We start from the raw sequence: 23,718 nt of genomic DNA on the forward strand, positions 1-23,718 counted from the left end.
TTGGGGTTTCATTCTGGTGTCTTTAGGAAGAATCAACTATCGTTTATTTTAGTTATTGATTAATCTGCTAGATTTGGTTGATTCATCATTTTTTCAACACAGTTTTAAATTAGCAAATATTTTCCCATCAGTCTTGTTTTGTCTGAGCAACAGAATAAAAGAAGACTTTTTGGTTACAAAGAACTAATAATTTTTCAGTGGTGAAAATAATTCATTTTGTTGACTGAATAATCAATTTAATACTAATAAAAAACTAATTCTACTAAACTACTAATAAAAAAAAAATCATTACACACAAAACATGTGAAGGAGATAGTGATACTTTATTTAGCGCTGTGTGATGCCTGCAGGCTTCCTCACAGGCAGCAAACTGCCCCAATAACATCTGCTAGGTCGGTGCCAACCTGCAGGTAGCCTGACAGGCAAAACCTGGGGCAAAATACCCACTAGGTTCTATTAAACTCTTCCTATGTACACAGAAATAACTGAAGACAACGGAGATGAGATCAACATTGTCAGCTCAGGGCTTCACTCTACTGTTTAGGGCCTGTGATTTGAGTGGAGTGGACGACAAAAATAGGGTTCTGGAAACTTGACAGTCATTTTAAAATCAAACTGGTTATGTCCCTAAAAAAATTGGTCGGACTCTAGTTAAAATTAATGGTTAAATAACCCTTTGGTTAAAAGCACCAGATAAACTTCAGTACAACTGTTTTCTGTCACCGACAGCTCCCCTCACATTTCTCTGAATTGGTCTTTAGAAGATCTTTAAGGTACATGGTTGCAACAAAAACTACAGAGTACAGGAAAACTCTTGTTAGAATGCGACTTGTCTGACAGCTTCTAATTAATATTCCCATATGCTTTTTTCTCTTTTACTGAACTTAAATTTATTTCACATCTATAGTCAGAAAAACCAGGCCAACATGCTAAATAAACATTAATACCCAGTAGATGAAATGAAGATAGTCACAGCTATCTTTTAAAAATATATAATTAAAGTAGCATTTCTTCTTCTATTGTGTTTCATAGAGTAGTATTTTAATACCCTGCACCCCCGCATAGGTGTTTTCACATATTAGATCTTTTCTCTAGGTGCAGTCATGCCAAAATCCACCTGGGTATGGATGTAAACAGAACTTGCAGGAGGTAGAAACGCTAAAAGGCTAACCCCACCTCCCAAAGTTGTAAATTAAACAGCGTTTTATTTCACATTTCGCCGTTATTACCCTCCGTCACTATTCCCACACTCAACACAGACAATCAGCAGCTTTTTCTAGGCAGCTTGTACCATTTCCACTGCAGTTTTTAGAAAATATAAACAGTGTTATTTTCTGAATAAGAGGTCAATCCCAGCACCTCTATCAAACAGAGTAGACAGTGGAGAATAAGAATGAACCGTGCAGCGAAGCAAAGGACAAGTATCAAGTCATAAGCGCAAGAAAAGGTGGGAAGCGCATTTTGGTGAGACTGCATCTTGTGAAAAGGTCTGATCGGAAATAAACATAACAGTAAACACGTGTGAACCACAGTTTGTAGTCAGTCACAATTTCTCAAAATTCTGTAGACAGTGAAATTTGCTAAATTTATTTTCTGTAATTAATCAGATTTTCCAAACCAGCATGGAAACACCATGGAAATGACATGTCATTTCATCATATTGTGTGTGAAGTCACTGAGCGTGGCCGGGTTAGCCTGTAGTACGAACATATTTCAGGTTAAAATAAACAGAGTACAACAGGACACTCAAGTTAGTCGTTGGAAAGCTTTCACCTCACATTGCCAAATGTGTGTTTTCTTAGTAAACAGAGGCAGAAACTGCAGCAGCCGTAACTGCAGACACACACATAATGGAAAATAGTGGTTTTGATTGTTATCTTTTTTGTTTTTGGACAGATAACAACAATCTGATGTGACGTCTTCTTTTAAATGAACAATAAAAAGGATGGAATAAACATCCAGATCTCCCAACACGTCCATACAGTGTTCATTAACTTCATTGAAATAAAAAGAAACCTAAAATAGATCTTGAGGTATGGCCTGATCAAACAGCCATTGATTCCAAAATGTTTGTGCAATTTTGATAAAACCGTTTATCATTAACTCACTAAGCAGTAGCACTGCCTGAAAACAAACCGCACCGTCATCACTGGCGCACTCGAGTGCTGCTTTCATCTTGTGGTCAACAATAGCTCAGGTCCGAGGTCTGTAACGCTGGCATCTGAGGTAAACGGGCTGAAGCAGCGTGTCAGCTTAACACCCTAACAATGAGGCATTAATGTCATTCGATCATTTTCTCCAAAATGGACTTTCTTGACACCACATGCTGGAGTTAGGTCATTCTTTCATTTAGTGCAAGCTGTCTGTGAGGATATGCCAGGCTTTTTGTAGTTTCCCCAATATGGGAAAGAGTCTCTTGTTGCTAGGACAAACCTCGCTCCTTCCCTTCTTATGATGAATTTTTCTGGACCATTATACTGTTCACGAGCTTGAGCAGTATTTCATCTACATCACACCTTGGAGCGATTGAAGCGTCTTGTCTCATCCTGCTTCAGGGTCAGAAACAGAACGTTCAGTTGAAACCCAGACCTGTGCCTTTGGGTCTCTGTGTGGCCCGGATTGGCTCGGTGATGCCCCTTCCCTCTGGACCCAGGCCCATCCCCGGGGCCCAGCCCATGCTCTGCAACATGCGGTTCCCCACATTTGTGTCAGAGATGGGTGGTGCGTTCTCCCCAACCACTCCTGAAAAGCAGCGGTCACAGGTTAGAAAAGAGGGAGACAACTTCTGCACATTTGCACAGATCTTTAATTCATACAGTGAGAAGTGTTTCTGCAATTTTAAGAAATAAAATTATATAGTTAATGTTAATTTGCTTTCACATGAGGGCTTAGATCTAATCTACATGAGAACCTCTTCAGAGAAATCACATTTAGAAACACTGCTACAAAGGTGGTTCTTATTCAGTTGAATGCAAACTAGAAGATATTGTCAGCTATAAATCAAAAGTAGCTCATTGATAGTGAGCTTTGAAAGAAACAAGGTAATTAAAACTAATATCACTGATCAAAAACTATGCCAAAAACAAAACTTATTTAACTTTCCTGAAGTTCTAAAAACAGTGTTTGTGAAATTGCTTCTCCTCGTTTCACATACTCTCTACATTCAAACCGTTAAGCTCCTCTCAAGACAATGCATCCAAGTAATGTAATCATGTAATCGACTTAGCCACATTTCCAGTCGTGTGGCAATCATCCAGTAAGGGGGAGAACACCCACAGAACAGGTAGTGGTCATTTTGTCTTCACTTTTCCTGGAAGGCTGCACGTCCCATGGCAGAGGCCAACCTACTACCCTTTGTAATCCTATCTTTATTTGTATGCAGCGCACGTAAAGGCTGGCTGCTCAATTACACACTTGATTGTTGAGTTGCAGGTGGATCAAGCCAAATTGTGGGGATGTAAGTCTGGCAGGGCACTGTGAGGTCGGCACCTGCTGTTCCTGGACATCCTGATTGGAACAAGTACTGAACATACTTGATGTTTGCAGCGTGTCATTTAATGTGTCACTAGTACATGAAACAAAACGGACGACAAACTACCAAAGCCTACCTGTTATTGTTCTTTAACAGATACTCAATTATGGCTTCAAGGTGTAGATCACAATAAAGAAAAAGGGTGGCATGGTTTCAGACTCACAGTGGGACTTAGCCTAACAGCATTAGGCTTTGCTACCTTGCCCTTCCTGTTGCAGAAGCATCAACTGGCCCAGAGGTAAAAAGACTGATTTGTGGGAAGGGGGGTGACACACAAGTGTAACTGGCTAAGAGCTAATCCAGTATCTCTGCTCTGACAGCATGACTTAGCCAGCTGACTCTTGTCCAACAAAGCTTAGGAAGAAAGGGGGTTAGGAGCTAAAGCAGGCTTTAATAATGGGAGAGGAGGAGAGAGGGAGCAAGTGGCTGAGAGACTCTCTTCTCTCAATTAACCCTTTTAAAAACGTTGTTTGAAACCTTTAATTCCTCTCCCAGTCCCTTGTGTTTAGGTCAGTGTTTGTGCGAGACAGAAGGCGAGGAGCCACGCAGGCTGGTGAACATACTGAGCTCAACCAAGAGGGGGTGGAGAACAAGAGAAACCGACAGCCAAAAATACAGAAAAGGGGGCAGTTGGTAATAAGTGCCAGATGGTGTGTTAGGTGTAGCTACGTGTGCGTCCAATACCTGAGGGTGCAATGGAACCGAGAGGGGCTGCTTTTCGCCTCCGTTTGACATCCCCTGTACATAGCGAGCCGAGGTGCCCGCTAGTCTGTCTGCAAAATTAGTCAAGCAGGACAACAATATGGCAGCATTAGTTTGATCTAAAACAGCACTAGGAAAAGCATTACCATTTGTCTGAAAATTAAATGCAGTGAAAACAACGGAAATTTATCTTGATTAGACTGAAGCAGAATGAAAAGCAGGTACTGAAGGAGATGAATTTGCGCTCTGGTCGTAAATCACAGGTGTTTCAAGTTAAACTGTTGTTCTCACCTGCTGGCTGTTTTTACTGAACAGCTTCTCCGATGCCCTCTGTCTGTCCGTGGGTCCCAATGCAACTGAAGTGACAGTGACGGAACGAAGAGGAAAAACAAGTTAATGTTCACACAGTGAGCAGGTTATCCCTACCCTTGCAATAGATCAAAATTTTAATGTAGTATTTCAGTCCATGTTTCAATCTATTTAAAAGGTAATACCAATTAAGTAAAGAAGCATTGCTCACCTGTCCATGTTCTCTCCTCGAGCCGGAGCTAAACCACGGCCTGTTGGAGATATAATAGTGTAACTAAGGACCCAAATTCCATTCAAGGCAGCGTTCCAGAGGAAGACACCAAACTGTTATTTATCATAATTTCTTGCCCTAAGTGAACTGTTGGCCCTTGTCCACTAAAGTAAAAAAAAAAAAAACAAGAACCTTTTTAGAATTTAACTTGGAAGTCTTACTTGCCTTCACACTGGAAAAACTTAGCTACAGTTTCATACTTTTGATGGATCAGTCTACACTTATGCAAATTGGGACAAATGTGGAATCGGTAATACACTAATAAGAAAAGGATGAAATCAATAAAACTATAAGAAACCCTGTTAAATAATGCATCTTTGTATAATGTACAGTGAACTGAGTTCCTGGTTACTTTGCTATTATATTGTGTTGGTTAAAACTATTTTATTGTGTATTTAAAAAGGCTGTGTGCAAACCAAATGTGTGTTTTAGATGATTAAATCTCAGTTGATCTGAAAGGAAGGTTAGGAGCTAAGGCAGGCTTTTATAATTGGAGAGGATGAGAGAGGGAGCAAAAAGTGCAGAAGTGTAAGAATAGACATTCTGTCAGAGTTAACAAGTCGCACTTACTCATGAGAGTCCTGGGTTTGCCTGCTCAGTCTGTCCTTGAAGCTTGGGCTGGGGCTTCCTGCCTCAGACACCTGATGACTGAGTCTGGCCTGGAAGCCTGGCAAACACAGAACAAATAAGTAATAAAATATAAGATATGCTAAATGATTATTAAAATAAGCATGGTAACATTCAAGATCAACTACACCAGTTGCTCTGCTTCTTTCCTATGATTCTAGTTTAGCGCACATGTGAATATGAATTGTACTAAGCTTTCCTTTGCCTTCCCTGTATTAAAATATAAAATACTGAAAACTCCAGATGATGTCATCAACACAGAGCTTGTATACCTTTCATATACATGTACTCCCCTAAGCAGAACAACAACAAATGACAATAGGTTAAAAATCTGTGAACTTGCCCTTTAAGCAGATTTTGTTGCCAAAATATGTTCCACAGCAATACTTTATTACACACATTATTGTCACATTGCTTAACACTGCATTGATAACCTGTGGGAAGTGTTTGCCTCCTGCTGGTCACAAATGAGACTGCAACAACATTGTACCTTTTCTAGGGCTCTGTGTGTGGGTCCTCCATTAACATTAATCACATTGCATGTATACAAAGTATTTACATAACATTTTAAACATATATTGTGTAGAGACACATGCTATAGCTATCAGGCCAGCCATTTCACTAGTGTGACTGTAGCCTACCTCTCTGTGCTCCAGGGCTCATAAGTGGGAAGGATCCTGTGAGGATGCTGTTGAACACAGGGTCAGCTAGGTCCAGCTCCTCTGACCCTGTCTCTCTCTCCCACCAGGGAACCACTCCTGCTATTCCACATGCACCTCCGGGACCCGAACCAGAGCCTGGCTCACCCTCGTAGAACCAGTCACTCTGTTCATCATCACCTAGAAGACAGAAATCCAGAAAATGTGACCCCAGTCTCAAGACCAACGCTACAGGTATTAGTTGTGTGATGCCAACATAGCAGAGTGTTAGGATAATGTTACAATAAAGTCACAGGCAGCACTTTGGCAAATATCAAATGTCAAGCTCTTATGCCCTTAGTTACATCACACAAGCACACTGTATCAAACTAAACGTAAACAGTTGTTCTTTTTTTTAGTTTAATCCACATTGTTAGACAAAAGTGATTATGTACCTTGTCTCCCCTCATCATTGGTGTAGAGACCACCATCACTGCTGTTGCTGACACTGCTGGTTTCACTACAAAAAACAAAGCAGGAATAAGAAAAAAAAACAAACACTGAAAACATTTCCTTTGATCAGGATGCCGATAACTGTCTACAGGAAGACACATAACTAGCTCACACACGCCATGATAGTGCTGATAAAATAACTATGTTTCAGTATCAAAAACTAAATTATACACTTTTTATTCTTTTTAAATCCCTTTGTTCAACCATTTTTTTTTTTTTAATTTGATCTAAACACAAGCAAGACATAAAACATCATCTGTCTGGAAAAACTAGGTTATAGCCCAACATTTTATGCCAGCTTTTGTTATTCAACTGCTTTTGATACTAACATACAAATGAAACAGACATGCTGTCAAATCAAAAAGCTTAATAATTGACGCTTACAAACAACAACACTTTCTTTCTGTTAGCCTACAGATTCACACACATACCTATGCACAAAGTACAAAGAAAGTGGTGCTGGAAACATAGGATACAAAAAGAATACAAAACTAAAAACACTAACCACCTGTCACTCATATCCTCGTCTGAGCCCTTCTGCTCCTCCAACTCCATCTTATCTTTGGAACCCTCTGTTGGTGAAGAAATGGGGTCCTCGCTCTCCACCACCACCCCTTCATCGGCAGCCTCAATGCCCAGTCTGTGGGTGGCTAACTTTCTTTTCTTCACCCTGTTCTTCCCTCCCACTGGTCCCACCAGGCTGCCTCCACAGACCTCCATAGCACTTCTGCTCTCACCTGCCCCAAGTCTATGCGGTCGGCAACCAACACGGGCTTTGGGAACAGGTGGTGGCCCGAGCATGGTGGTTGATGGAGGTTCTGGTTCTACTGGTGGGTCCACAGCCATACGTTTAACTTTACGTCGCCGTCTGAGGCTGCGAGTTCCCTCTGCAGACCCCAGGACAGCTAGGTCGTCTGGCCAAAGCGGTCTCTTGCTTCGCACCATGTCAGCGGTGAGGGGGGTGCGCCGTTTGGGGCCAAGTTGTTCATCTGAGTCGCTGTTGTCACGGGCATGGCTGTTGGCAGCAGAGACACCACCTATACTGGCACGATAGTCCTGCAACAGATGTCAATCTGATGACTCATTGTGAACATAACAAAAGAACTACTTGACTTTAGGTTAGCAACAGTAGAAGTAAATGTAAGGTTCTTGGTAGATATTCAGGTTGTGACAAAAGCATTGCAGATTTTCTAGATTTCTGGTACACTTTGTTTTCTTGTCTCGTCTCCTCAAAAGAGCAGGGTGGGGTACAGCAGGATAGCTTCAAAATGAAGTGTTTTGCTCAGGGTGGTTTGTTGACAGATGGATTTTAAACTGGTATGAGTCACATCACCTCACCTTGTGTTCTTCCACACTGGACTCTGAACCCTCACTCAGGTGGCCCGTCTCCCAGGGTGGGTGTGGGTTGTCCGAGCGCCGTTTTCTACCTCTCCGCTTCCGAGCCTGCCTCTTCAGCAGACAGCCCACTGCCAGTGCATGATCCCCTCCATCACCAAAACCACCACGCGCAGCTTGCTCCGAGCTCTCCTCTAGTGCTGATACCAGGTCATGGACCAGCTCGTCCATCGTCCGGCGAAAGTGCCTGAGGTGGAGGGGAAAAAGTGGCACAAACATCAGGGTTTATACAAGGCTGACACATCAATGCAACAAAGTTGGGTTTTATGAGCAACTAGCGGTGTGAGCAGGACATCTATAGGTGCTGCTGGATTATTTATAGCCACAAGAAGCCATAAAAAGTGTACTTATCTATTTATAATGTGTATGTTGGCACTGGTGAAAAAGGCCACATGCCATGACTGTCAAAACAAACCTCCATCCAAACGCCTCGATGTTACCTAGCTTATGGAGGAGTTGAGATGGCCAGCAGTGATAGATGTCCAATGATATTCCCATTAGCAATAAATATATGTACATACTACACATTACACATTTTTCATGTATTTTCGTCGAGCAAAGTAAAAGCCAACACCCGATCTGACACCGAGTTTACTGCTCAGTACTTACGTAAACGTAACTACTAAATCTTCCAGAGGTCAAATTAAGAGTCTGCGATGTGGTCTCGAAACTCGACTGACGTTAACATTGATAGTTTGCTTTAACGTTAGTTAACAATCGTTAGCTCCACATGCTAACGTTTACTGCTAACTAGCTAGCGTTAGTTTAAGGGCACAATAAACGTCCAACTATCACTAAAGCTAATTAATTGCCGTAAAGTGGCAGCATAAGTCCCGTCGTGTGCGGTAGTTAGAACGAGTGACACGGGAAAATAAGCAACAAATGAACCCTTTGTTGTGTCGGTATAGCTTTGCTGCCAGCCAGTTAGCATTGCTAGCTCCCTAGCCGGCGGGTTTACGAGAGTAGAGTGGACGTGAACAATATGTCACGTCTCCGTGATTTCAAAGACCACCTACCAGCCGGTTCCCGCTTTGCCGATGGTTTTTAGATTTGCTGCGCGGAACATTAAAGCCGTAAAATGCCAGATACCTTTAGCCAGAAACGATGTACAAACACTGACACACCACAGACACCATTATGACACAAAAGCTAACTATCAGCTAGCTGGATCAATATGCGACGAGAGGAGGACACCGTGAAGGCAGCAAGAGGGAGTACGCTGCCTTCAGGCGCTGCAGGAAAATTCAACACATAATAATGATGATAATAATAATGTCGCCAATTTATGTGTTGTTGTCTTTTTTTTTGTCTGTTTAATTTATTACTTTTGTTTTCTTCTCTTTCCTGTGGTTGTCCATTACTTCCTAGATAACTGGTGTCATTATTTCTCCTTTTTATTAAAATCACAGACACACAATAGGCCGACACCCCACAGTAGTGCTGTCATCTACTGCAGCCGTCCAAACAACAATCTACCCAAGGGGATCAGTAAAGTATGTCATTATTAGTTATCCTCAACTAACAAAGTACTATGTTATCTTTGAAAGTCGGAGTTTAAAAGCAGCAAGTGAAGGCAACTCCCTACCCTCTAATCCCATTTTCGCATGCATTATTTTTGAACACTGGAGGGCGCTGTAGTCCACAAGTTAAAATGCTCCATGTCAGCGATGGATGCCACTGTTGCAAGTAATATGTGCAGAAGGTCACTAGTTCAAGCACATCAGTGTCATATTAATTACAGAGGTCGCTAGAAGAGTCACTGGGTATTGCTGAGACTTGGACTTTACCCCATGCGACAGGTGCTCTGATCTTGTTGCTGTGTTCTGCGTGTCAGTAACAGCACCACCATGAGTAATATGAACGGTGCCCCTCTCTGTGTGTGTTACCTAATAAAATGAAATTTGCTAGGTGAAAAAAATCTGCCAGGCATGTATAGGAAGGTGAACTCGTCAAGGCAATTTGTTGTTTTATTGGTGCATAATAATGTGTGAGTGAGGAAGTCAGACCAACACTCTGACAAACAATCCTAACAGGTGTCCCCTCCTCAAATGCCTGAGAAGTCACAAGGTCTAGTGGATGATGACCACTCCAGAACTGTCTCAGGTTTCTCACCCAGAGGCCCAGGTAAATTTAGTAAGATGCATACGCTCATATGGAAACGGCTGTCAGACACTTGACATGCTCAGAGAGTAAAGACACAAAGTTCTGGACTCTAGTGGACTTGAGGATTTTCCTACACGCATAGCAAAGACCAGAGATCGTCAGCTGGGATTAAACACATTATGGAATCATGATATCAGCAGATGATGAAGAAGAGTTAGATGAGGCTGTTCAACAAGATGCCACTGACACAACCTGGAGCTGGGTAAAGTGATTTGAAATTCACCTGCATGTGTAAAAGGCAAACAGAAGCATGAGGTGTGCCTAATTTCAATGCATATGAAAAAGGGTCCTGCCTGAAGGCGACAAGTGTTATCAGAGGCCTTTATGTCAAGAGAGTGTGTAAAAGACTGAGGGCAACATGCCCCTGCCGAGTCAACTGAGATGATAAATGATAGTAGAATGACTAGTATTTGTCTTTGGATGTTGTTTTTTGATGATTTGAGGTGGATTATGTTGAGATAGTCAAGTCTGACGCGTAGTCCCCTATTAAAATGACAGTCAGCATCAAAGTATAAAAACATGTTTGAGAAAAGCTTTGGTTAAACATGATTTAGTTTCTCTAGGAAAGGCCTCCAAAATCTGCTAAATAATAACTTTACTATTTTTAGGAGATGTATAAATGTAAAGTAAACAAGTCATTGGCCTACTACTATGTGAAGCAGTCAGCTTGTATCTACACACTCATGTGCAGTATGCATGTAAAAGAAGTGCATTAATAACATACACTTTTAACATAAGGGTTGAGAAAATCAAAGCAAGTGAAAATATGGATGAGTCAGTCAAATGTCAGCTTTCTTGCAATCTGAATCGGACTACACCACTGAGCAAACAGGAGTTCAGCATTTCCTGGCAAAGTAACTTCTTCGTAGAAACATATCAGTGGGGGCAGCTGTGTGGCTCGTATATCCTTGGAGAATGCAGAGACACTGACATTAAGACTGGGGCCTGCCTGAGTATATAGCTGCACCAGTACAGACTAGCCACTGCTTTGGTATATGTCATAACAGGTCTGATGTTTATGATCGTGTTTGTATGTTTATCTAAAAGAAAAGAATGTTATTATAGTGTTATTCCAATGTGTTTGCAAGGTTAACATTTTGTTTTGCATGGTGCAAAAAATGTGGTTAAACATCAAAGAAATTCTCAGACGCACACGTCAATGCAGGATGTAAAAAAGTCTCACTTACACTGACAAGGTTAATGTGATAATGTTACATTTTACATATCTTTTTAGAGTTACCTGTCCTGCCTATTCATAACACTGCTTCATGTCAGCTGAGGTTGCAGCAGATCCAGCAGTTTAACAAGAAAAATCTTTCATGCCACGAACTGGTACTACAAGTAAACATAGTCAGCATGCACGGCAGTAAACCACAAAGCACACACACACACACACACACACAACAAGAACAGCTGTGATACTGTACAGCACGGCTTGCTACTCAGCAACTTATAAATCTGCATACTAGCTCGAATTTATGAATGCGACGCCTCTTTTCCTGTTATCTGCTGGCTGCCCCCCTTCCTTTAATCCGCCCTACAACTGTGTCATCTGGCAAGACAGTGTGAACAGTTTGAAAGTACACAAGAGTCCCACAAGATAACAGCTCCCAGGGTTCAGCGCTGCTAGACTGATGGGGAGAAGGAAAAAAAAAAAACAAAACAGCAAAGAGATGCTGCAGATTCTTTCTTGCTGGTTTAGTCTAGAAATGTTCCCACGCATGCACACACACACACACACACACACACACACACACACACTAGACTGGCTTTTGTTGTGGAGGAACTGCCCCATGAGGCTGCTGTGGTGTGTAGCTGATCAAACATTTGAACCGCTGCTAGATACTGTAAAGATCCTGGCTTTGTTCCCACTTTTAAAACATGCACATGTGAAATCCAGGTCACATGTAGGACTACATACTCTGTGACGTGTGTATGTGTGTGTGTGTGTGAGTGTGTTTAGACTTGAGCAAAAGAAATTCTTCCCTACACAGACCATAACTATTTGATCTGGCTGTTTGTCATACTTTTTAACCACATCCCCCAGGCAGACTCTCACTACAGACTCTCTCATGTCTCACTACATGGACATCAGGCTGCAAACTGCCAACACCTCATGTGTTCAAAAAGCCGCGCTGTGATTGGCCAGAAACATCACCTCACTGCATCACACCGACTCGGTGCCTTCACACGCTGACGTCGCCGCGCTGTTTTTTCTGGCGTCATAGCTGAGTCGCCGCTGGACGCGGCTCCCCTGTTTAAAGGCACATGCTGTAAATTATAAAGTGAATTATAGCACGTCAATCAGCCCGTTGAAAAACGTTTTATAGGTGGCACATGCATTTTAAAGCGACTTTAAAGTGTTTGTTGACAGTAGCTGCAATTTTGTTGCGCACTCTGGCAACTGAGGCGACGAGTTGTGATTGGTCGGGCGGGTGCTCGCTGCCGATGACGTCAGCCCTTAAGACATCGCGAAAGGCAGAAAAACACGCTCAGTCAGCGGAGGACGTGAGGGTCGCCTTGACTTAAATAGCCCGATTTACTGGAAGTCGATGACAACAAGGCGGAGCCGCATCGCAGACTGCATGAGAATAATGTGTTTATGATGGAAGCGCGAGTGTCGGTGTGTTGCTGAAGGCGGTCAGATGTTCAGATATCCAGCTGCACAAGGTAGGAGCCTGCACTGACTGTACCCTGTGTTGAACTGCACCGTCCCCTTTGATGTTATGTTTCACAAATAGACCTTCCATGTTATGCTTTTCACACTGTGTGGACATCTATCATTTATAATGTCAGGACGTATTTACCTGATCATAATTTATTATAATTCAATCTATTATAATTCTTCCTTTTAAACGTATGAGCTGTATCTCATTGGTTATTGGTATAAAGGACATGCCTGCAAGTGATAATTCATCATTTATGCAATGATAAGTGGGACTTTAGATTATATTTTGTGTGGTACTGGTACAACATATGCTGAGATTTCAGCAGGAAACCCATTAAGCTGATGAACACACCACTTTTAAACACAAGCCGCTGCCTTATTTTAGAAAACAGGACGTCTCAAAGCCTCAGTGAAGTCAGACACTGTACATGAGACATATTGTTTCATGCAGTACAACAGATTTTGAAACTAAGTAGTGCTGTCAATGTTTTGTTCCTCTTTTCTCTATTTTTGGATGAAGCTGCTAAGCAGCATGTAGCAGCAGTTCACACCAAATATCCTCTGCTTTTAAAAAACAGCTGGCAGCTCTGTAACACAACGCCTCTGTGAAAAGTGCAGTTAATAATTGAATGCAGAGAAGTTCATCTATAAGTGATACGTGAGGGATCAGACATGGCCGTGTCTTCTTGGGTTCATTGCTGCTCTAAAAGTGGGACTACCCGATTTTCTGTAAGGGGCTTCTTCTCTTGGTCACATGGCTAAAAGTAGGATATGTTGACACTGATCCAACTCTATCTGGTGCTGCAATCACGTTTGGGGCCACTGCCAACTAAATCAATGTCGGCCGCTGTTATTAGACAACTGCAAAACAGCTTGGAAGGACGTACAAATGGGATTATTTGTGTTTGGGTATTTGTGTTTGCATTACAAAAACATATCTATCTATCCATATCTATATCTATCATGTAGTCAGGATGTGACATCAGCAAAAATAAGATTTAAAAGACCACAAATATGTCAAATACATGTGGTACTGGCAGAAGAAGGTGAACTGTTCATCCATCTGGAGAACAGTTTGTGAATGAATGTTATTGTTTGTGAGATAAAGAAGTGCAGTTAGTCTCATATCTGCCTCTTCACGTCTAGATGGGTGTGATCTGACTGAAAAGACAGTCACTAAACAACAACTATCACCAGATTGTAATTCAGATGTTGTGAAATACTGTACTCTCCAAAGTGAACGACACCAACCTTTTTGTCTCTGAGTCCACCTCCAAATTAATCCGGTGAGACAAAGTAACAGTCGATCAGAAAACAACTCATTATATCACTGATTCTGAATGCTACTGTGCTGCTATCATCAGTCCAGGGACAAATACTATGTTCAGTGTATGAATAACATGACTAAGTAGCCTGTAGATGTTAGAGAACCAAGTATAGAACAACAGTCAACATATTAAGATCATTTGGCAGACGTGAAAGACATTTCAAGTGCCATGAGAAGAAGTGTGTTGAGTCGAGTGCTTACATAAGAGTGTCCTCTATCATTAAAAGACATTTGTGGCGTCGACATTCACAGTTCTAATAACGTCTCTGAAAACACTGCCAAGATGTTCTACTGTCGTTCTTATGATGCCTTGGTTTAGCAGAGCCAGTAAACACCTCAGTGGGTCTGACATAACCTTCACTGGACGAGTACAGACTGATCTTGTTTGGTCTTTTGACCTCTCGTGTCTGACGTTAGTGAATGGGAGACAGTTGGATAGGATTTCCAGACTTATTTAGAAAGGGAGAAGAGGACAGAAGTGACACCAGCTTGTCTCTAGCCGTACGCTGACCTGTGGGAAAACACAACAGGACTCAATGGGAACCAGCCTAGTTGTCATGTTTCCTCTCTGGTGTCAGTCAAAATATTATTAGAATAGTATAGAATAGACTATTAGAAGAACTTATACCCATGGTTTGAAGAATGGCACAGCAGATGCCTGTTCATAAACAACTCCTCCTCTGGTGTCATGGAGCTTAGTGGTCACGACTCAGTGATTCACATAGCAAATTTAGACCTTTAGGTATGACTATAGTTTACAATTTTAATGTTAAATAATTTCTTTTGTCCACTTTAATCCTGCTCTCAACTATGGCACTCACTTCACCTTTTCCTCTACCAGACCCGTCAGACCATGAATTACGTGGGCCAGTTGGCAGGCCAGGTGTTTGTCCAGGTCAAAGAGCTGTACAGAGGCCTCAATCCTGCCACCCTTTCTGGCTGTATTGACGTCATTGTAGTGAGACACCCCGATGGCTCCCTGCAGTGTTCGCCTTTCCATGTTCGATTTGGCAAAATGGGCGTCCTCCGGTCCAGAGAAAAAGTGGTAAGAGGAAAAGACCAGGTCAACCAGCTTTGTAGCCAAGGGAAAATGTTCACATTGAGAGAGATTTAACCTTACAGATGCTTGAGGATTTGCTGAGTCTCCTTTCAGCCAGTGTATGTCCCATCCTCCAGGTGGACATGGAGATCAATGGAGAACCAGTGAATCTGCATATGAAGCTTGGGGACAATGGAGAAGCTTTTTTTGTGCAAGAAACAGAGAACGATCAGGTATCAGTGACTATATTTATTACTGGGAATGACTTTTATGATTTACAAATGGCTGTGGTAAGTTGACAGTATAATACAGCGCCTGTGAATGATTCAAATAAAAACAAGATTCAAATGAAGACACTCATCATTTGCCACGTCCCCGATGTGCCGATCACCCCAACACACCCACGTTTACAGTCGAGAAACATTATTTAAACAGTCTGCCTTCTCATGTGCAGTCATAGTAGGTCACGTTACGAGCTGGCACAGCAGCCAGGAATTTCTTCCTTTCCTTTTGGACGAAACAGCATTCCTCTATTCAGTGAATGAGAGACCTGAATGCAGCATTTACTAACGCAAGGTTTCTGACCTATATGAAATCCTTTGGCCACAAAATGAAAATTTAAATAAATCAAGAAACATACAGGAAAAAATATGCTTAAATGAATGCTTAAAGGTTTAAAAGATGATATCAGTAAGATAACACTTTATTCTGTTATCTGTGTTTGACTGGGAGCAGTGTTGCAGGCTGTGGAGTCTTAAATGCTCTGTTCTTTCTAGTTTTACTCTCACAAAGCTCACGAGAGCTGTTCAAAACCGAGAGAAAAAAAAAAAAGGCAGCCTCCTCATTTCACGGAAAGCTGGCTCTGTCCATGTTTTCCTGTCAGTTACAGATTTAAAGAAGCGAGTCACGTGTGCCATCACAGAGAAGTGTTTCTGTGCGGTTGCGGACGTATGCATGGACATGAAGTTATAAACATGCAGTGAACTACTGAGGCAGGGGGCCTGCTCCAACAAGGGAAGTGGGTGATCTATTCTCCCCAGAGAGGTGTCAGATTCCCAGGCCTGGAAGAAAAAAAGGGGGGAGGGGGTGGAGAATTATGTCTCTGAACCCCTTCTTGGCACGGGAAAGCAAAACGTGAGGAGTATTGTCAGACCACAAATCATATGGTTAAGCCTCAGTTTTTCCTGCCTGTTTCTCTCTTTCTTTCCATGTGCACACACACACACACGTTTACACTGTCCCTGTTGACAACAGGAGGCCCTCCTGGAAAAGCTTTTCTTTTCCTAGAAGAAGGATTAAACACATGTTTTTTTCACAGAGTTGAAGAGCAGATTCTGTTTTGGATTGGCTATTGTGTTTTCCTAAATCTTTCCTCAGCAGATCTTATACAGTACCTCAGATCCAAATAGTGCAAAACACTGGGAGTTATGTTTTAGTTTTTCCAGATTTAAAGATGATTTACTCACATTTTTACAGTTTCTTTTACTGCAAAGTTCTGCTTAAATACCAGGAGTGCATTTCGTCTTTGCGACATGTTGCACTGTGTGAGTTTCAAAGAAAATCTTCATTGTTTCACTTTTGTCTCCTGTCAAAACAGGAAGTTGTTCCCTCCTACCTGGCCACTTCTCCTATTTTGTCAGATGGGCCTAATCTGATGAGCTCCTCTATGATGGGAAAAAGCTCTGGGCAACCCATACAGACCCTGGGCTCCACGGGGAGCAACGGAGAGACAGGCAGCGGGATGATGAAGAAGAGAAGGAAGAGGAGGAGAAAGACTCGGACAGACAGTGTGAGGAGGGAGGACAGCGGAGACTACTCTGAGAATGAAGACATGTTCACCATAGACATCAGCTCGGACGAAGGAGCGGAGATGGAAGACAACAGGTACGGAGTAGAGAGGTGGGATGAAAAGTGTGGAGAAGGTTGAAAAGCAGAATAAATAAAGAAGAACTTTGAGATAAGATGTATAATACTGGATTCTGTTCATTCTACAAGAGGAAACTCTTGCTGTCTACTGGCATGTACACACAGATAAGAAAATTAAGCCCATATGGAAAACATCACACACAGTACAAGTGTTGTTTTTGTAGCCTAAATAAATAATAAATCATTTATATTTACCAGTTACATACTTGTTACAGTTACATTTACTACAGCTTTTATAGACTAGACAGTGTTGTAGCCACAGGACACTTTGTGTTTTCAGTGCCTGGAGACTGCAGCAAGTCCGGACATGATCTCTTTGTGAAAGCTGTTCTGGGAAACAGGTGAAAAGTGAAATGTAAACTACACACCATTAATAAATGAAAAATGTTTCAGGTCGTCGTCTCGGGATGTCTTAAGAGAAGAGGCAGCGGCCGGTTCAAACAGTTCTTACAAACATTCGATCATCTACACTCGTTCAGATGGAGATTGGAGTCCCATCCAGAGGTGCCCAACTCACACAAATGAAGATTTACACATGTCGTAAAGCTAGAATGATGTAAACAAATGGATCTATAATAATACTTTCTCCCTCAGCCCGGGGAACTCTCGCCCCACCTCTCCCAAGAGTGACTCTGAACTAATGACCAAGCCATCAGACACAGACAACCAGAACCCAGCCATGCACTGGGCATGGGGAGAGCTGCCACAGACTGCCAAGGTAAGCAAATATTTCTGCAAGCATGCATGAGAGAAGAGCACTGTTTACTGTGATTATCTAGTGGTTTTAGGCCTGCTAATATTAGTCTGTGGTGCACTTTTTTTTGGGTCCATCATCCTCCTCTTCCCCTGTTTTTCTAGCCATCCTTTCTCCCAGTGAAATCCGACTCTCCATTCGTTTGCCCCGTATCCGTCCCTGTATCTGAAAGTACACACTTCCGTGTGATTACTCATGAGAGGTCTTCAGAACAACGAGCACCCTGCTCTGTAATGTCAGCACACAGGCGGCCAGTGTCGGAGGAGACAGCAGAAACAGCGGTCACAGAATCCACAAGGATGGAGTGCCAGGCAGCAGCGGAAATGCAGATAACAAACGCGGAAGGTGTGGGAGCTTGTATGACCGTTGATATGGAGGAGACACTGCCACGTACATTGGGGAAAACAGATTCTCCTTCAAAGAGAAAAGGTTAGAGTTAGACTTTTAAGAATACGTTTTTTGGTGTACCACAAATTTAATTACATCCCATTCATTTTATTAGGGTAAACAGCTGCAGCTCCATTGTCATTTATAAAAGTTGAGTCTTTGCTCTACTGCAGATAAAAGGAGCCGCCATCTTGGTTCGGATGGAGTTTACCTGGATGACATCACAGACCTCGAACCTGAAGTGGCAGCTCTTTATTTCCCTAAGAGGTATGTGGACACAGGCATGATGTTTGTTTTATATGCATAAATAAACTGTAGCTATCAGGTCCATTGTTATCAACACGCCTCCTCCTCTGTAGTGACAGCAGTTCAACGGTGAGGAGCATGTCAGACCCAGGCCTGCACAGCACCAGCCTTTCCCCACAGTCCGTCGGCTCCGGAGGAGACAGCGGAGTGGACAGCTACTGTGACCCCATGTCAGACCTGCCATCTATCGCGATCTCTCTGTGTGGAGGACTCACCGAAAACAGGGAGATCACTAAAGGTAAGCTGCTTATTATATATATACATGTATTATATGTGATCTACTGTAGATACTCCTCAGTTCATATACCGTGGGAATGTTACACTGAACATGACATGCACGTGTGTGTGTTGCTACAGAACAGTTTCATGAAAAGATCATCTCCTACCAGCAGTTTGCAGAGAACCCCTCCATCATCGACGACCCCAATTTAGTCATAAAAATCGGCTCCAAGTAAGCTCTTCCCACTTGCTTTGTGTTTACACCTCAATATAGTGACACAGTAATTGATTATAATAGTATGATGTGTGAATTTAGTGGCCACACATTGCACTGTTCTGCTCTGCGACTTGGGCTCATGAACAGGTTTTGAATAAAGAACAATTTTGACTGACTGAAAATGTGTTTTTGCGCCGTGAATAGAGATGATATAAACAGATAGTGTTGCCTCTCTCAGGTACTATAATTGGAGCACTGCGGCTCCACTTATGCTGGCTATGCAAGCCTTCCAGAAGCCTCTGCCAAAGGTAAGAAATCAATGTACACACATGCACAGCACATATACTAATGACCCAGATTGCTGGTTGCTTGTATTACACGGATACAATTCCCCCTTTTGGCTGGAACTGGTACTGCAAGTGTTTTGCTCTGCTATTTGGGAACTCGAATTAAACTTTATCTTCCCCTCTGCTCTCCCTCTCGTTTATTTTATCATTCCCTCCTAAACTCCTTTGCTTCATTCATTAGTTTTCTTGCCTCGGTTATATTCACTCAGCCTTGGAGTTCCTTTTCTGTTGCCTGACTGGTGTGCTGGGCTACAGCTCTGTACGTGCACTCATTTGTCATTTTCTGCCATTCCTAATTTTTACTTTACGTTCCTCCTTGTTCTTCCTCCCCTGGCAAACATGGCTCACCGTACTTTACATTCTCCATTCCAGCCGCAGACATAGTGCTGTTTCTGTCTCACAGTTTGTTGATTTATAGTCTGGTTTGGCTTCAGTTTTTTAATTGTGTTTATCGTGTTGTTTTGTGGTTGTTTGGGTTGTGTTGGCTCTTCTCCAGGCTGCAGTAGAGAGCATCATGAAGGAGAAGATGCCCAAGAAAGGAGGGAGGTGGTGGTTCTCCTGGAGAGGCAGAAACAGCAGCTCCAAATCTGTAATTTTGACATTTTGTAGATTTTTTTCAGATCCTCACTTAGTTTTACATGTCATTCATTAAGTGAGTAAAATAGTTTAACACTGTTTCTTCTCTTGTAGGATTCAGTCTCCGAGCGTGGTGCCTGTGGCTCTGCTGAGCAGGTTGGGAAAATCCCAAACAGGTAAAAAAAATCTCAAACATTCCTGTCTATCAAATATTATATAATTATTAATCAGGCTGATTAACCCTTGTATAAAATTCCAGTATTTAACATGCTGTCAATCTGTCTGAAAATAGGCATAAAGAAGAGTCATCATCAAGTGATGAAGACCCCAGAGAAAGCCACCAGAGCTCTCCCAGCATCCAGTCAGAGCTCACATCAGGGGGCGTGTCTTATAAGAAAACGCTGCGACTCACTTCAGAGCAGCTGGTGAGGAGCTCGGTTTGAATTCGCTGCTCGCTCCTCGCTTTTTTAGTTATTTTAAGAATTCTTACCTTTGAATTTTTTCTCTCTCTGTCTCTCTCTCTCACACATACACACACACATACAGATGTCTCTCCAGCTGCAGGACGGTCCTAACGATGTTGTGTTCAGTGTCACCACTCAGTACCAGGGAACCTGCCGCTGTCAGGGAACCATCTATCTCTGGAACTGGGATGACAAGATAATTATCTCAGACATAGATGGAACCATCACCAGGTGAGTGCGATGTGAGAATACATAGTTTACTTTAGTTTGGAGTGAAAACTGGTTTTAGTTCTTATTGTCTAGGAAGATTCATTAGGATTAGATGATCTTCATTTTTCATTCAGTATACTTATAATAAGGCAGTTGACTCAACAGGTGGTCAGCATGTTCCATGTTTTTGAGATAGCTTATAGGTTCTGACCAATGTACACACTTTTTGTGAAGGACCACTTCTACTCACATGTCCTAATCTCACTTGTGTGTGTGTTTTTTCGTCTCCAGATCAGACACATTGGGTCATATTCTGCCCACGCTGGGGAAAGACTGGACCCACCAGGGCATTGCACAACTCTACCATAAAGTTAGCCAGTATGTACTACTTTATTAACGCTTTGTCAGATGTGATTTGCAGGGATTTCTGGGAAATTATGTTCATATTTGGCAAAAAGAAACTCTCAAAAATGATGAAAGATTTCCTAATACACCTGCTTGTCAGTTTTGATGCACAGTGCTCTTCCTCTTTGTCCCTGGCTCCATTAGAAACGGTTACAAGTTCCTCTACTGTTCTGCCCGAGCAATTGGCATGGCTGACATGACCAGAGGGTACCTCAACTGGGTCAACGAGAGAGGCACCATGCTTCCAATGGGCCCCGTCCTTCTCAGCCCCAGCAGCCTCTTCTCAGCTTTGCACAGGTCTCTCATGCACACAAAAACACGCACGCTGTTGTGCTGTGCTGATAGTTGCTTGCTACTACAACTCTGTGGTGCTCTGTCACAGGGAGGTGATTGAAAAGAAACCAGAGAAGTTCAAGGTGGAGTGCCTCACTGATATCAAGAACCTGTTCTACCCCAACAAACAGCCTTTCTATGCAGCATTTGGCAACAGACCAACGGTACGCACAGATGCACGTAATATGCAGTATAATTCTTTGCATTTAAGGTTGTTACATGTACTGTAGAATTTGCTGTAGCTTCCTTCTTTGCATAAATAGATGCAATATTTGAAGTTTTCTTTTACATTTGTAGGATGTATTTTCCTATAAACAAGTAGGAGTCCCGCTGAACAGGATTTTTACAGTTAATCCTAAAGGCGAGCTGGTGCAGGAGCATGCCAAGACCAACATCTCATCGTAAGTCCCACGTCCAGTTCATCGTCCGTGCTTAGGGGCAAATGTTGTGAAGACTTTAAACTGACTGAATGTTTCTTAATGTATCCTCCACCCCTCTCCTCAGGTATGTTCGTCTAGGTGAGATCGTGGACCATGTCTTCCCCCTGAAGGTGCGAGCCTCCTCCTCAGACTTCCCCTGCTCAGACACCTACAGCCACTTCACTTACTGGAGGGAGCAGCTCCCTCAGGTGGATCATCAGGGAACTACACCTCCTCCACAGACTCCCAGGCCCAGCAGCTGACTACGTGTGGTCTGTTGACCAGGTTGCGTAGCTGGCAGAGCACTGATTGACGGATGCTGTGCTTGAGATGTAGCAGTCATTTGGACGTTTGATGGTTATGTGTGTTTGATATGATATTGTAGAGGATGGAGCACTTTTTAGTGCACAGCAGAATGTAGGTTAACGCTATGCTGTGAATAACGCACAAGATGGATGCAAGTGCACTTTTATCAAAGGTGACCTCTGTGGTCATGTCATTAGATGTATGTATATGAGCAATCGTAGTAATTTATTGAGGCAGCTTAGCACATATATTGTTCTGGAGTGTATGTTGACATTATTTTAGACTTTCTATTCATTCACACTGTTGCAGACTGTGATTAACACACAATACATCACTGGCATGTGTTCAGAAGTGCTTCATACCTTCATTTGTGCAGAATTTATTTTCTTACTCTGAATCTTTTTAGTCCAGTCAGATTAGTATAGATTTTCAAACAGGCAGGCTAGTTTTATTTTAAAGGAACATACACTATGTGTTATTCTGTTTGATAGAAATCACTCAAGTCTTTATTATATAGTAATCAATTAAGTATTTATTACCTTAAAATGTATTACAGAACACAATGAATGTGCGTCTATAGTGAATCTGAATTCATGCTGAGAAGAACAGAAATCACAGACTCAGTTTTTCTCAGCAGTATCTGTATGTGGGATGAATTGCCGAATCATTTTATTTTTCAATCCAAATCACAGTGTCTATGCGTATTATTACCACAATATCATTTCTGTGGAGGCTTCCATGAAATATATTTTAATTTATTGGTACACTTAAACGTCATGCTGAAGAAAATGGATTATGACTGTTACAGCATATGTTTCACTGTCTATGCTTGTAGTTTGTATGTTTGTTTATTTTATCACCAGATTAGCACATGAATGATCTGAATATTAAGCTCACCTTACTTACTTTACCGTATTGTTATTGCCATTCCTTTTGTAGTATCAGACAAAGCTAAACTCTATTATGAAAGCTCTTATCGGATCAAGAGAGGACATTACGCCACAGTATTAAAACCAAAGTTTTAACAATTTACAGGCATGAGGTCAATAATATGAGCTGCTATTATGATCATCTACCCAGTGTATCAGTGGGTTTATTGTGTGAAATCACCTGAGCAGTATAACAATACAGAAGGTGTACGTATGGCTAATGGTTTTTGGATTTATGTGTATATAACGGTTTAACGATCATATTCTTTCCAAGAAAGAGCTAAAAAAAAAGAACCTGAAATTGTTTTATTTTTGCCTTAACTGGAATAAATCGCTCCTTCATCCTCTCCTTCCCTTCTGTTGACGAGGTCACTCATAAATTGGTGTAATCACCCAATAAAAAAAGTGCTTTGGTACAGCAGAGAGTGTGCGTTAATATTCCACTGAGGGCTCCTGCACTGTAATTCATATTACCACATTGTTTTATAATCGGTGTGATTGAATCAGACTCTTAACTGTGAGGAGCCTTTGCATGTGTTCAGTGCATGCACCCTGCAATTAACACACGCTGAATAAAGGCCATTTCTCACTATAGCCAAGTGGATATTTAGGGACAAGAGCATCATCGGTGGGCACCTCTCCGGCCCCTGTTTGAACATGTTTATGTCTATTTATTGATATTTTTCATATCAGGGTACAAAAACACTTTCATCATTACTAATACATTGATTATTAT

The 23,718-nt window shown here is 42.0% G+C and overlaps 2 protein-coding genes across 7 annotated transcripts; one reads left to right on the forward strand and one right to left on the reverse strand.

The window, feature by feature from the left end:
- Positions 1–302: 302 nt before the first annotated feature.
- Positions 303–9,196, reverse strand: gpatch2 (G patch domain containing 2). Of its 3 annotated transcripts, none has more exons than XM_026341596.1 (10): positions 9,004–9,196; positions 7,931–8,174; positions 7,101–7,648; positions 6,535–6,599; positions 6,083–6,280; positions 5,385–5,481; positions 4,755–4,794; positions 4,526–4,590; positions 4,217–4,305; positions 303–2,742 (listed from the first exon to the last, which is right to left on the reverse strand). In XM_026341596.1, the coding sequence occupies exons 1-10, from the start codon at positions 9,051–9,053 to the stop codon at positions 2,573–2,575; spliced, it is 1,566 nt and encodes a 521-aa protein (XP_026197381.1). In that variant the 5' UTR covers positions 9,054–9,196; the 3' UTR covers positions 303–2,572. The 3 variants fall into 3 exon arrangements, with proteins under 3 accessions (XP_026197381.1, XP_026197380.1, XP_026197382.1); XM_026341595.1 differs by having other exon boundaries at positions 7,098–7,648; XM_026341597.1 differs by lacking the exon at positions 9,004–9,196 and adding an exon at positions 8,597–8,994 and having other exon boundaries at positions 7,098–7,648.
- Positions 9,197–10,197: 1,001 nt separating this feature from the next.
- si:ch73-21k16.1 (phosphatidate phosphatase LPIN1) lies at positions 10,198–23,395 on the forward strand. 4 transcript variants are annotated; one of them, XM_026341636.1, is made up of 20 exons: positions 10,278–10,352; positions 14,987–15,190; positions 15,322–15,417; positions 16,782–17,068; positions 17,504–17,614; positions 17,705–17,828; positions 17,969–18,293; positions 18,425–18,518; positions 18,611–18,795; positions 18,915–19,008; positions 19,232–19,301; positions 19,837–19,929; positions 20,031–20,092; positions 20,209–20,341; positions 20,463–20,611; positions 20,882–20,968; positions 21,140–21,292; positions 21,378–21,492; positions 21,626–21,729; positions 21,833–23,395. In XM_026341636.1, exons 1-20 carry the CDS (start codon positions 10,278–10,280, stop codon positions 22,008–22,010), a joined length of 2,739 nt encoding a protein of 912 aa, XP_026197421.1. In that variant the 3' UTR covers positions 22,011–23,395. The 4 variants fall into 4 exon arrangements, with proteins under 4 accessions (XP_026197423.1, XP_026197421.1, XP_026197422.1 ...); XM_026341637.1 differs by lacking the exon at positions 10,278–10,352 and adding an exon at positions 12,618–12,820 and having other exon boundaries at positions 21,833–22,010; XM_026341638.1 differs by lacking the exons at positions 14,987–15,190; positions 15,322–15,417 and having other exon boundaries at positions 10,198–10,352; positions 21,833–22,010.
- Positions 23,396–23,718: the final 323 nt, after the last annotated feature.

Source organism: Anabas testudineus, chromosome 24 (assembly GCF_900324465.2).
Source record: "Anabas testudineus chromosome 24, fAnaTes1.2, whole genome shotgun sequence".
Taxonomy (NCBI): Eukaryota; Metazoa; Chordata; class Actinopteri; order Anabantiformes; family Anabantidae; genus Anabas; species Anabas testudineus.

Coding starts and splice junctions, on each gene's coding strand:
- si:ch73-21k16.1 (XM_026341636.1), top strand. CDS start 10,278: ATGATATCAGCAGATGATGAAGAAGAGTTAGATGAGGCTGTTCAACAA. Junction 10,353..14,986: donor CTGACACAACCTGGAGCTGG/GTAAAGTGATTT, acceptor TTCCTCTACCAG/ACCCGTCAGACCATGAATTA. Junction 17,615..17,704: donor GATTGGAGTCCCATCCAGAG/GTGCCCAACTCA, acceptor TTTCTCCCTCAG/CCCGGGGAACTCTCGCCCCA.
- gpatch2 (XM_026341595.1), bottom strand. CDS start 9,053: ATGTTCCGCGCAGCAAATCTAAAAACCATCGGCAAAGCGGGAACCGGC. Junction 7,649..7,930: donor CCAGTGTGGAAGAACACAAG/GTGAGGTGATGT, acceptor CATCTGTTGCAG/GACTATCGTGCCAGTATAGG. Junction 6,281..6,534: donor CAATGATGAGGGGAGACAAG/GTACATAATCAC, acceptor TCTGTCTTCTAG/GTGATGATGAACAGAGTGAC.